The 13,002-nt window shown below is 33.4% G+C and overlaps 1 protein-coding gene across 10 annotated transcripts in view; it reads left to right on the top strand.

Annotated features, from left to right (window-relative positions):
• The window catches only part of HYCC2 (hyccin PI4KA lipid kinase complex subunit 2), a 41,976-nt gene that overhangs the window by 9,384 nt on the left and 19,590 nt on the right, over positions 1-13,002 (top strand). For 6 of the 10 annotated variants that reach the window (XM_084893203.1, XM_084893198.1, XM_084893196.1 and 3 more), the window contains 5 exons: positions 575-676; positions 5,539-5,718; positions 7,704-7,784; positions 9,782-9,897; positions 11,948-12,043. In XM_084893203.1, the coding sequence (XP_084749329.1) occupies positions 575-676; positions 5,539-5,718; positions 7,704-7,784; positions 9,782-9,897; positions 11,948-12,043 (575 nt within the window). Of the gene's footprint in view, positions 1-574; positions 677-1,412; positions 1,469-5,538; positions 5,719-7,703; positions 7,785-9,781; positions 9,898-11,947; positions 12,044-13,002 lie in introns of all 10 variants that reach the window. The other 4 variants (XM_084893197.1, XM_084893204.1, XM_084893201.1 and 1 more) reach the window with 1 other exon arrangement.

The raw sequence follows: 13,002 nt of genomic DNA, 5'->3' as shown, positions 1-13,002 counted from the left end.
ATATCCTTACCTACTTTTTTAGACTATATTAGTTTAAGATGACCCATTTCGGCAAATCTTGATTATAATATGTGTTTCTAATCATTTTTATGGTTTAATGGTTAGGATTATACAGGGTGGGGCAAAAGTAGTTTTACAGTTGTAATGAAAATAAATAATATAATAATTAATAATAATACAAGAATAAACTGTGTTTCGAGTACTCACAATTGTAAACCTTCTTTTGCCTCAACCTGTATACTATAACTATTTGTTTTATTAACATTCATGGTTATTTCTTATACTAATTTAAAAAAATATATATTTTTATTGATTTCAGAGAGAAAGGGAGAGAGAGAATAACATAGAGAAAATCATGGATCGGTTCCACAACCTGGGATGTGTCCTTGACCAGAATTGAACCCAGGACCCTTCAATACCCAGACGCTCTATCCATTGAGCCAAACTGGCCAGGGCTCAATTTTTTTCTTAATTGACTCATAAATATTTTCAGGAGGAACTCCTTTAAAATAAAGTTTCTGACTTCCCAAATATTAAGTTCACTTTTGTTTTCTTTTAAATTTTTTTTTTTTAGGCATTACCTGACACTCAGATCACTAATTATGCAGCAACTTTACACCGGAAAAAAACATTGGTACCAGCCCTCTACAAAGTTATTCAAGATTCAAATAATGAGGTAGGAGACTTTATAAGAAAAATAATTTCAACATAATAAAATGAAATATGTGTACTAAAGCACATATATTTAAGTTTTATAGTTTTTCCTACTCTTTTTTTTTCTTTTTTCTTTTTTTTTAATTCTTCTTAAGGGACTGGAAAATGTTTTCTGCTATTTTTCATTCTGATGATAGTTGCTTTGGCTTTCCTCATGCTCTCTCTCCATATTTTTAAATGTTTTGATCAAATTGGTTCCTGCTGAGGACAGTATATTTTAATTCTTCATCTGAGTGACCATTGTTTTAGTAGATTATTTGTTTAATTCGAAACTTTCCTTTGTTTCCTTTTCTGGAATATTTCCTTTTCTGGGAGCCAAATTTTAACCATACACTTATTTTAAGTATTCTTCGCAGTTATTTTATTGGCAATATAGAACTATGTATAATCACCCTAATCAATGAACTTAGACTGGTAACATAAAATGATACTGCTACTAATTTAGCTTCAAAATTATCAGAGAAAGCATATTTTAGCCTAGTCAAGATTAATAAACTTAATATTAGTTTTCTTTTATTCAGTTTGTCATAAAGGGGAAAAAATCCAGTTATTGAATCTATTTGTTAATTTATGCAAAATACACACATTATCTTTTCATTAACACAATAGTTATGACATTTTTATCACCACTGGACTCATGTATGCTTTAAAGTGAAAATGAAAGGAACACACAGGAAAGTAGCTTCTTATCTTCCCAGATACAGCCTCCACGCGAGCCTCTGCTGTGTACTGGAGTGAGTTTGAAGAAGTTCAGGTAATCATCTCCTAACCAGCAGCTTAACTTAAAGTGCATCTTCATTTTTGTCCAGTCACTAAAGCTTGCTTATTGACCTCTTTCTTTCCTATCTCCTAAACTTGGATTGGCTCTCAGACTTGCATCTGTTACCTTGTGTAGCAGCAATTACAGGATTCATTTGCTTCTTTTTCTCTTGCTGTGTATTTATGAATGTTTTATAACTTCAGATGTGGTAATGTACATATATGCATATCCTTGGTCAGGCGTTTTCAAAATTCTGTTTGGATACTGAATGTGTGTATTCCCCACCCTCTGTTTGGCACTGTCTTAACATTTAAGCTTTGCTTATTAAAATTTGTTTTATGCTTTCTCTTTAGATTGTAAGCTCTTCATGGGCAGTAGTCATATATTCTATATTTGTTACTTCATAGAATCTAATATTCTGTCATCTACATAATGAACACTTAATAAATATTTATTGGAAGAATAGTGAAATACAAAATGAGATTCTAAAATGCTGTCATTTTTATTGGGACTCTCATTCCCTGGTTAGAGCACTATCCCCTTTACCAAATAGGTGGCGGGCTTGGTTCCTGGTCAGGGCACATGCTTAGGCTTTGGGTTTGATTACTGGTAGGGGCTCAGATGGGTGGGAGGTAACCGGTCAGTGTTTCTCTCTCTCTCTCTCTCTCTCTCTCTCTCTCTCTCTCTCTCTCTCTTCCCCCCCCCCCCTTCCCAACTCCCTCTCTTCCTCCCTCTTCTCTCTCTCTAAAACAAAATCGATAAAATCATATCCTCGGGTAAGGATTATAAAGAAAAAAGTATCAGTTTCCTTGATTCAGTTATACGTGGAAACTGTGACATTTTAAAAAGTTATTTGTATTGTTTTATATTGTAATACTTCACACAATGTGTCAAACTTTGTCATGGCTAGAAATGGAAAATTTATAACTTTATAAAGATTCAAGGTCAAGGCCCAGCAGTCAGCATAATCAGCCAGTTGACGGAACAGGTCTATCCACTCTTTTCTCCTGTCAGGTCATAGGTTCTAACTGTGTTCATACTTAAGAAAAACAGAACATTAAGCTCTGTAGAACCATTAATATATAGAACATTAGTCTCTGCACCAACATATTGCTTTACTTTTCTCATTTCCCTCCTTCCAGATACCTTAGTTACTCTAGCACAGGGGTCTTCAAACTACAGCCCGCGGGCCACATGCGGCCCGCAGAGGAGTCTGATCCGGCCCACCAGGTTTTTTGGGCAGTGAGCGCAGCCGAGGGAATTAGTAGTAGGAATTAGTAGTTCATATAGTCCGGCCCTCCAGCTCTCTGAGGGACCGTGATCTGGCCCCCACTTTAAAAAGTTTGAGGACCCCTGCTAGCGGTTCTTCCACTTCAAGGAGACCTCCAACTTTCTGCACTTTAAATGCAAAACTAAAAATCTCTGACAGTCTTACTTCTTTGGTACACTGTTTAACTTCATTTTACACTTCTTTTCTCATATTCTTCTCCTTATTTTTAGCTCATTAAAAAAGAATAAGAAAGTAGTTGGGAGCTCTCTTATTTTCCCATTCAAATATACCAACATCTCTACCGATCCTCTCCTGCCTTTTCTGCTGTAGAGTAGATAAAGTATCCTAGTGTATCAAAGGCCATCTCTTTCACTTAGGCCTGGATCCCATCTTCCCTAGTCATCTCAAAGATTGTTCCTTTAATCATCTCCTCTCTTTCCTCCATGATTGATTTCCCCCCCTTTCCTGATGAGTGCAGTATGGCAAAGAACCATATTATATTTTTTAAAAGTCTTATTTGATTTGCTGTTCTATTATCTATCCCATTTCGTTGTCTCTTTTCACAGATGAACCATATAAAGTATTGCTTATCTATAACTTCTTTCTGTTTGACCTCTTTTCCTCACCTCACATTCTCTTTAACCTAAATTGGGCTTCAGTGTCCAGTATTCCAGCCAGATTGTCTCAGTGTGTTCATCAGAGAGCATGTCTCTTAGTAATTATTTTATCAAACTGTTTGCTAAATTTGGGGAATGTGTCAGTTATTCTTAAGCTTTATTTTTTCTTAACCAGAGGAAAATGACCTTCAACACCTTTTGCTGTGGGTGATAGTTTCTGTGGGTGATAGGGGAGGTCAGAGTTGTGTATAATACTGAGAAACTAAGAACACAGTGGCCAAATACTTATGCTTAGAATTAAAGATTTTTTAACAGATCTTTAATTCCAGGTCTTCCAGGTCTGGCAAGTTTTTAACAGTCTTATTTTGCAGCCACTCTTCCTCTGACTTTAAAAAAGTTCCTGAATTTCCAGCCACTCTTCCTCTGACTTTAAAAAAAAGGCAGAATAATAATTTTCCTCAGTCTGTATTTCTTTGAATGCTTAATTAAAATATAGTCTCCTACATGTAGTTTTTGCTACTGAGGAAGGAAGTTAAGATCTTTCTAAAATAAACAAATAATATTGTTCCATGGACATTAACATTTAGAGAAGGTAAAAAAAATTAGAGAAAGTAATTTTAGGATCTTTTACTAAAGAGGAAGTAGATTAAAAAAAAAATATATATATATATATATATATATATATATATTGATATATATTTTTTATTTTTATTTTTATTTATTTATTTATTTATTTTGGGGGAGTATTTAAGATCTTGCTCCCCAGCATATGTCATCAGTTTGGTTCAAATAAACTTATAAAATAAAAACCGTGTGTGTGTGTGTGTGTGTGTGTGTGTGTGTGAAATAAATTTATAAGAGCAACAATCTTTAATTTCCTGAAAGACCTGAATATTATTGGTCAGCATTTAAAAAAGATGCCAGCAATTGACTATTTTCAAAAGTATATTTCTTATTGGCACTATGTGGAATATTGTAATTAAAGAACTCTCACCTCCTACTCCATCTTTGCTGTAATATAAGAAATGTGGTATAGTGGGAACATCAACCTGGTGTCGGAAGACCTGAATTCTAGTTATCTTCCTACACCACTAAATTCTGTGTCCTTGACAAGTTGTTTGATCTAGACTTCAGTATAAGGAGAAAGATAAAATGTTTTTTAAGATTTTTAATATAATGATAGTGATTTCACATAAGGGGTTAGTAGTTACTAAACTAAAATGTGTTTGTATAATTTTTTTTAGCTTTAGTTGTTCCTTAAGAGCTAAGTTTAACATATCTAAATATGTTATGTGTACAATTGGATAAGTTGACTTTTAGTTTACATTGTGAAAAAAGTGGCTTTATTCTAGAATGTTTTATTAAACTAGTGTTACATTTTAAACATTATAGTTTCCTGTCAGTGTTTGTCTGCATTTTAAAATCATAGTTTTGTTTAGTCTCCAAATATTCCAAAGAAAAATTCTAAATCAGCAGTATATGCTTAGGGAAAAGGGGAAGATTTATTTAAACCAATCATTTTCTTCAGTTTTCATGGTCATGAAGTATCTTGTAAATCATATTGTGTGATATCTTATGAAGAATTATCCAATTAAACATTGGAAAACCTATATCTGAAGAATTTCCTCCTTTTCAAAATATTTCAAATAAATATAATTAGTAGAATTTATCAGTCTCTTGTTAGCTAGCATTAACTTAAAATATTAGCATTTTGGATGTCCAAATATTACATATTGCAAAATCCCTTTCTCTATTGAGTGGTATATAATTTATTTAAATCATAATCTTAAATTGATATTTAACTTTCAACAAGATCATTTGAGATTATTTTCTTTCAATAGAAACTTTTTTAAAATGGAGGATACTAAGGGTTGTTAAGAACAGAAAAGGAAACTTATTAAATATAAGTTGATACATTGATTAAAGAACTAAATTAAGTAGTATAGTGTATTAAAAGTTATGTTGACATTATATGGCCACAAAGTACTTCTTATAGTTAGTATATTGGTCAGTTTAATATGTAATCTCTCTACATAGAAATTAATAAGATTTGGTTGCACTGATTCAAAATATGCAAGAATTATATTGAGAATTTAGTTTAGAAATATATGTGCCTTTAAAAATCCAGTTATATCCAAAATGATGGAAATAACTAATGCACTTTGTTTTACTTTTAGCTCCTGGAACCTGTCTGCCACCAGCTGTTTGAGCTCTATCGTAGCTCTGAAGTTCGACTTAAGAGGTTCACACTGCAGTTCTTGCCAGAATTGATGTGGGTTTATTTACGGCTTACAGTTAGCCGGGACAGACAGAGTAATGGTTGCATTGAAGCACTTCTGTTAGGAATTTATAATTTGGTAAGTTGAAATTGATAGTTTGGGAAATTTTAAGTATTTTTTAAAGTCCTCTGTAATTATACTTAAAGAATATTTAGAAAAATTGAAATGTCTATTGAAAAACTTGAGTTAATTAAATTGAGCACAAGAGAAACTTAAAAAAAAAATCCCATTTACCATTACAACAATAACAACAAAAAGATACCTAGGAATAAACTTAACCAAGGAGGTAAAAGACCTGGATTAGGAAAACTATAGGACATTGAAAAAGAAATAGAGAAAGATACAAACTAATGGAAATGTATACCATGTTCATGGATTGGAAGAATTAATATTATTAAAATGTCTATACTACCCAAATTAATCTATAAATTCATCACAATCCCTATTAAATACCAATAACTAGGGGGGAAAAATACTCCAAAAATTTATATGGAACCTTAAAAGAACCCAAATAGCTGCATAATCTTGAGAAAGAAGAACAAAGTTGGATATCAAACTATGTTACAAAGTCATTATCAGCAAATCAACCTGGTATTAGCAGAAGAATAGGCATGTAGACCAATGGATCCTAACAGAGACCCCAGAAATTGACCCATACCATTATGGTCAATATTTGACCAAGGAGGCAAGATCATACAAAGGAGTAAAGACAGTCTTCAAGAAATGGTGTTGGTGGAACTGGAGAGAAATGCAAAAAGATAAAACTAGACCACCAACTTAGACTATACACAAGAATAAACTCAAAATGGATAAAAGACTTAAATGTAAGGCATAAAACTATAAAAATCTTAGCAGAAAATAGGTAGTATTGGAATTTTTGCCAATATATCTCCTAGGACAAAGGAAACTAAGAAAATAAGCAAATAGGACTACATCAAATAAAAAGCTTCTGTACAGCAAAAGAACTCATCATCAAAATGAAAAGGGAACCCACTGTATGGGAGAACATACTTGACCACCTTCCCAGGTCTAATAAGGTCAATCTTGTCTATGATTATGCCTGTTATGTATACTAATATGAAGTGTAAAAGAACCAGACAAATGAGGCAGTAGAGAAAGGGAGTGATGCAGGAGGGGCATTCACCCCTGGCATCTGTAGGCAGATTTTGATTGATACCTGTAGAACATTGGATATAAAAATGATGGATACATTGTCCTTTTCATTGAAAGATAAAATGCTTTTAAAATTCACAAGAATTTTCTTGCAGTTCAGTAAAAATGATCTAAATATGAACTTATTTTTAATTACTTGGACTAATAATTATGTTAATATGTAGCTTATTTGAAGTCATTAGCTTATTGCTGAAGAATTGTATGAGTTTCTTTTAGTCAAGATTCATTCTATATTAAAGTAGTGTGTTTTTCTTATTTTAATAAGTATGGAGCTCTTGCCTAAAGCCTTAAATTTAATTTGTTTGACTCAAAGATTTAATGTTTCTACTTAAAGATCTAATCAATTGTAATCTCCCTGCCCTGTGTGTAAATTGAACATGAAAATTGATTTGTGTGCCTGCTTCCTTCATGTCTTTGTATTTGATTTACTTAGTATTGCACTAAAATCTCTCAAAGGATAATTCAACCACCAAAGTGTACAAATTTGCTAATTTAGCAAAGATAAATTAGGGTAGTAATTTATTTCATTTTTTATTATTTTTATGTTTTTATTTTTATTGATTTCAGAGAGGAAGGGAGAGGGAAAGAGAGAGAAACATCAGTGATGAGGGAGAATCATTAATGGCTGCTTCCTGCACACCCCCTACTGGGATCGAGCCCGCAACCTGGGCATGTGCCCTGACCAGGAATCAAACCATGACCTCTTGGTTCATAGATGGCCACTCAACCACTAAGCCATCCCAGCCGGGCAATTTTTAAATTTATATTACTATTTCTAAACATCTTCCTCAGTTACCAATGATATGTTTGGTAAATTAAGAAAGTAATTATTATTTCTAGTAGTCCTTGGATTATTTCATTATCTTTGTATTTTTTTTTTTTTTAACTAGGAAATTGCTGATAAAGATGGAAACAATAAAGTTCTGTCTTTTACTATCCCTTCTTTATCTAAGCCTTCAATATACCATGAGGTAAGTAAGATTGGAAAGGTATAATTATTTAAAAGTTTACTGAATAAAGATAAAAAGTCAGCTTCTTACCAGAGGTAAATATTCCTAACACATCTTTATTGATTTACTTATTAAAAGTAGATGTTTGTTATCTATACATATAAAGGCTAAGAGACCGTCTGACTGGTAGCAGTGATGCACACTGACCCGCAAGGGGCAGACACTCAATGCAGGAGCTGCCAAGCTGTGGTGACTTAGCAGCGGTGGTTCTTGGGTGATGCACCCTGGAACCAGAGAGGAGGGAGCCCGATTCCAGGCTGCATCACCCGAGAACTGCCCTCTCGCAATCCAAGACCCCTTGGGGGATTTCGGAGAGCTGGTTTCGGCCCAATCCCAGCAGGCCAGACTGATGGACCTCACCAGTGCATGAAACCAGGCCTCTAGTTAGTGATATAAAGTTGAGCTGTTGTCAAGAGAGGCAGAAAGTAATTAATGGGTAATTTTCCTCTATTTCTTGTTTCTTTTTTCACCAGTATTCTTCACCAGTATCATTTTTAATCTTTTTTATTACTATTTTTAGTGTTTTATGAGTTTTTTTTTAATATTCTTTAAATCATTTTTATTTTTCAATTAAAGTTGATATACCTTAGTCTTTAAATATTTTAAGTCTTCAATAGTAATTAGAACTCATCTATATTTGATTGGGTTTTATTTTTTTTAAATTTATTTGGGGGGGAGTATTATTTTTTAGGAAAATGGCTACTTAAAAGAATCTTACTGCTGTAATGATTATATTTCCATTCAAAGAATTCTAGTTGATGCATTCCAGCTGTTCACTAACATTCCACTTCTGACTTTTGCATATATTTATTTGGTTGGAAAATATGAGAACAATGCTTATTGTATAGGTTAGAAGACTCCTGTTGAGCTGAATTTCTTCTGCCTTCTCCCTTTAAGGATATGTGTTCTGAATCAAGCTTCTGACCTCAGGTGGCTTTTAGTGCATAAAGTCATGAGGAAAACATTTAAAGAAGCTTTACCAGTAGTCTAAAAATTATATTCCATTTTCTTATCAACACTCAGTATCCTGTTGTCTCATAGCTCTTTTTCCCCCCACTTAATGATGTCCTCTGGGACTTCGTTTTGTGTTGGAAATAGAATGCCTGCTATTTAGCCCAGGACTCATTTGAGCATAGAATATTTCTGAGTAATTTAATTTTAATTAAGTTCTGTGAATCATTATGAAATGGAGGATAGTGAACCATTTATGAATGGATGGTTCTAACTATAGAAACATGAAGTCAATTATCTCACTATTAAAGAGACATTTTTTATACATTTTATTGATTTTTTACAAAGAGGAAGAGAGATGGATAGAGAGTTAGAAACATCAATGAGAGAGAATCATCTATCAGCTGTCTCTTGCACACCCCCTACTGGGGATGTGCACACAACTAAGGTACATGCCCTTGACTGAAATTGAACCTGGGATCTTTTAGTCTGCAGGCCGACGACGCTCTATCCACTGAGCCAATCCGGTTTCGGCTAAAGAGACATTTGATCATAGCCTTCAATATTATTTGTGTTTTATAATTATAGTGCTCTACACCTTATTGTCTCCATTGTAGAATGGGATTAATGAGAATACTTACCTACCTGAAGTTCGATAAAATTCACAGTATGAATGTACAGTCCCCAAGACTGCTCATGTTGTAGAGTATAAATTGAAATGTACATATTTGTAATGTTTAGTCTTTTCAGCAACTTTTTTTTATTTTTATACATTATATGTATGTGTAATTATATATATGTATGTATATATATATATATATGTATGTATGTATGTTTGTATGTAATTTTCAAAAAGAGCCATAAAATATATATCATTGAAAAATGGAATGGGTTTTGAAAGAGAAGAAATGGTTTGAAACTGTCCTTTTCTGAAACAAATGTCTTTATGTGATACAGATTTTTTACTTCATTTTAGAAACACACTCATACTTTCTTTATATTTTTAGCCCTCAACAATTGGATCCATGGCTTTGACTGAAGGGGCATTGTGTCAGCATGACCTCATCAGGGTTGTTTATAGTGATCTTCATCCTCAGAGGGAAACATTCACTGCACAAAACCGGTAATGGTAAAAACTGTGGCCAGAATAATTGTCCTGGAGTGGTCTTTCTCTCTTGTTGGCCATATCTCTTTTCTTTTGCTTTTCTTTCTTTTACTTATATCCTAAACTTCATTTGTCAGTCCCTTTTTTTTTTTTTTTTTTTTTGAGTTTTTAATTTCTGCAGTTATATTTTGTATATCTAAAAGTTTTTCTTGCTTTCTGAATGGTCTTTAAAATACTGATTTTGTTTAATTGGTGTGTTTGGAGATTTTTAAAAAAAAATATGTCTTATTGATTTTTTTACAGAGAAGAAGAGAGAGAAGGATAGAGAGTTAGAAACATCGATGAGAGAGAAACATTGATCAGCTGCCTCCTGCACACCCCCTACTGGGGATGTGCCCGCAACCAAGGTACATGCCCTTGACTGCAATCGAACCTGGGACCTTTCAGTCCGTAGGCTAACACTCTATCCACTGAGCCAAAATGGTTTCAGCGTTTGGAGATTTTTTGAAACATCTTTTATGTATTTGAGAATATTAATGATAATTTGCCTTATTCAGAGTTGCTTTTTTTTTTTTTTTTTTTTTCCTTTTTGTATTTTCTGTTTCTTTTAAATTGTACTTTTCTATTTTTTATTTTGGTCTCATTATTTGTTATTGGAATTCCTCAAACGTCTTATCTCTCCCATATATTTATAATAAGAGTAGGAGAATAAAAATTGAGAAGCTTTAATCACAAACTTCAAGTTGTGACCATGAACTTCACAACTTCTCACTGAGCTATTCAGTTGGGAAACTTTCTAAGTTTATATCTTTAAATCTTTCTTCTTAGGATCAGGTTCCCTAGAGAAAAATCTAATCTATAAATAGAGGGCAGGCTGCTAGCATTCTGGTGGCCAAGTGGGGAAGGAGAGCTTGAAGTCTTGATTTCCAGTAAGGTTTGTTTCATTTAATATTCCTGTGTTCAGTATGGTGTCTTCCCCATCCAATACCCACCCTAAATCACAGTTGTGCCTGGTGGTTCCTTCGTAGAAATATCCTTTTTCTGGAGGAAAGCAGTCTTAAATTTCAGAAAAGAAATCTTCAATAAACTAATCAACATAAAGAAAAGATCTGAACATTTGACTGCTTCCGAGTCAGACTTACAACTCAATTTTTAGCTTTTTATTTTGAAATAATTTCAGACTTACAAAAAACGTTGTAAAAATGGTACAAAGAATTTCACCATCTATGGGAAGCTTTTTAGAAGTACAAATTCCCTCGGGTCCAGCCCCAGAGACTTGTTGGTTACCTGGGTTGACGTACAGAAATACATTTTTTCAAAAGGTCCTTAAATAACTATAATCTGCTCCAGGTTTAGGAGCCACTTTCTTAGACATTGTAAAGATTCGGAAAGCATTCTTCATCCCTTTAATAAATATTTATTATAATATCAATGTGTTGGACACTAGAGGTAGAGATGAATATATCAGGGCCTAAAGTTATTACCAAATGGGTAAAACAGAGAAAAGATGGAGAATGATGATTCAGTGGGATAAATGCTATATTAGAGCTACACAGATAAGGGAATAGTTTCCTTCAGTTGGGAGAATTAAGAACAGCTTTATGTCTGAGGTAAAAATTTGAGCTAGGACTTGAAACCTTAGCATGCGTTTTCTAAGGATATTCTAGTAAGGAAGAGCAGTATGTATAAAAGCAAGTTGTTATGAAAGTTTATGACATATTCATGGAGTGGTGAGAATATTGATGTAGTGTAGTGTATGTGGTAGGCAGTGGAGGGTAGGGTAAGGGTAGAGAGGATGGTTGAGGGTGGATTTTAAAGGACCTTGTGTGCCATGATGAGTTTGGATTTTATCACGCAGTCAGTAGGAGCAGTGGGTTAATGTAGATAGGGGAGTCATCTATATTATGAATGGACATGGGGAACATTGATGAAGAGACTTTAGTAATCTGATTGAGAAATCATGCAAGTAATGTTAAAACATTGTGATAACCATCTAATGAAATCATTACCACAAGGTCTAGTAGAAGTGATAGCTTATAATCCTTTCACTCCTTTTTGTTTTTTGTAGGTTTGAAGTCCTGAGTTTTCTTATGTTGTGTTATAATTCTGCTATTGTGTATATGCCTGCTTCATCTTATCAATCCCTCTGTCGGATGGGCTCCAGGTGAGAATAATAATTATCATTAACCTTCATATTTGACAAATATTTACTGAGCATATTTTTTATGGTAGGTACTATTTTAACTTAAGCAGAAAATAAAACTCATGGACTTATATTCTTGTAGGAATCCTTATCTCTCAAGTATCTTGTCTTCTTGAAATATTTCAGCATCAAAATAATATTTTTTATCTGAACATCAAGTAAAGCAAAGATGTCTTAATTTTAGGGTGATTTATTGGTAGACCTAATCAATTTGAGAGCTTTGAATAAATAGTCCCATAGGTGAAGAAAGTCTTAAGGAATGTGAACCCTTTTCTTATATGTTTCACAAATTATTATCTCTGCTTTGTATAAGAAAATTAGTAATAGTGTCAAATATGTGTCCCATTTATATTTGTGTTCCTTATTCTTTACTAAATCAGAATTTCTAATAATTTGGACAGACCTGGGCTGAGATTTAAATATTTACTATAGAAAGAAAATTTAAGTAATATAAATCTGTTTGGAGATGGAGGGCATTTAGAGTCACAGAGTTTCATCTATAAAGGGAACTATGAGTTCATCCTATTCAATGATTTTTTTTCTTATTTTTTTATTTTTTTATTTTTATAAAAAGAGGGAGGTGTCGAGGGAGGGAGGAGGAGAGAGAGAGAGAAAGATCTAATTATTGTTCTACTTATTTATGCATTCATTAGTTGTTGTCTGTTATCTGACCGGAGACTGAACCTACAACCTTGGTGCATTGGGACGACATTCTAACCATCTGAGATACCCAGCCTGATTTTTACTTGAGGAAACTGAGTGTCCCAAAGGGGTTAAATGCTATATTAGTTTTCTGTTGCCTCATAACAAATTACCACAAACTTAGCACTGAAAACAGCACATGTTTATTGTGTGGTTTCAGTGTGTCAGGAGTCTAGGCAAGACTTAGCTGGGTCCTTTGCTTAGGGTCTTACAAAGCT

The sequence above is a fragment of the Pipistrellus hanaki genome (assembly GCF_964339955.1).
Source record: "Pipistrellus hanaki genome assembly, chromosome: 8".
In the NCBI taxonomy this organism is placed as follows: domain Eukaryota; kingdom Metazoa; phylum Chordata; class Mammalia; order Chiroptera; family Vespertilionidae; genus Pipistrellus; species Pipistrellus hanaki.
The sequence above is the reverse complement of the archived record's forward strand: the minus strand, read 5'-3'. Positions and strand labels throughout refer to the sequence as shown.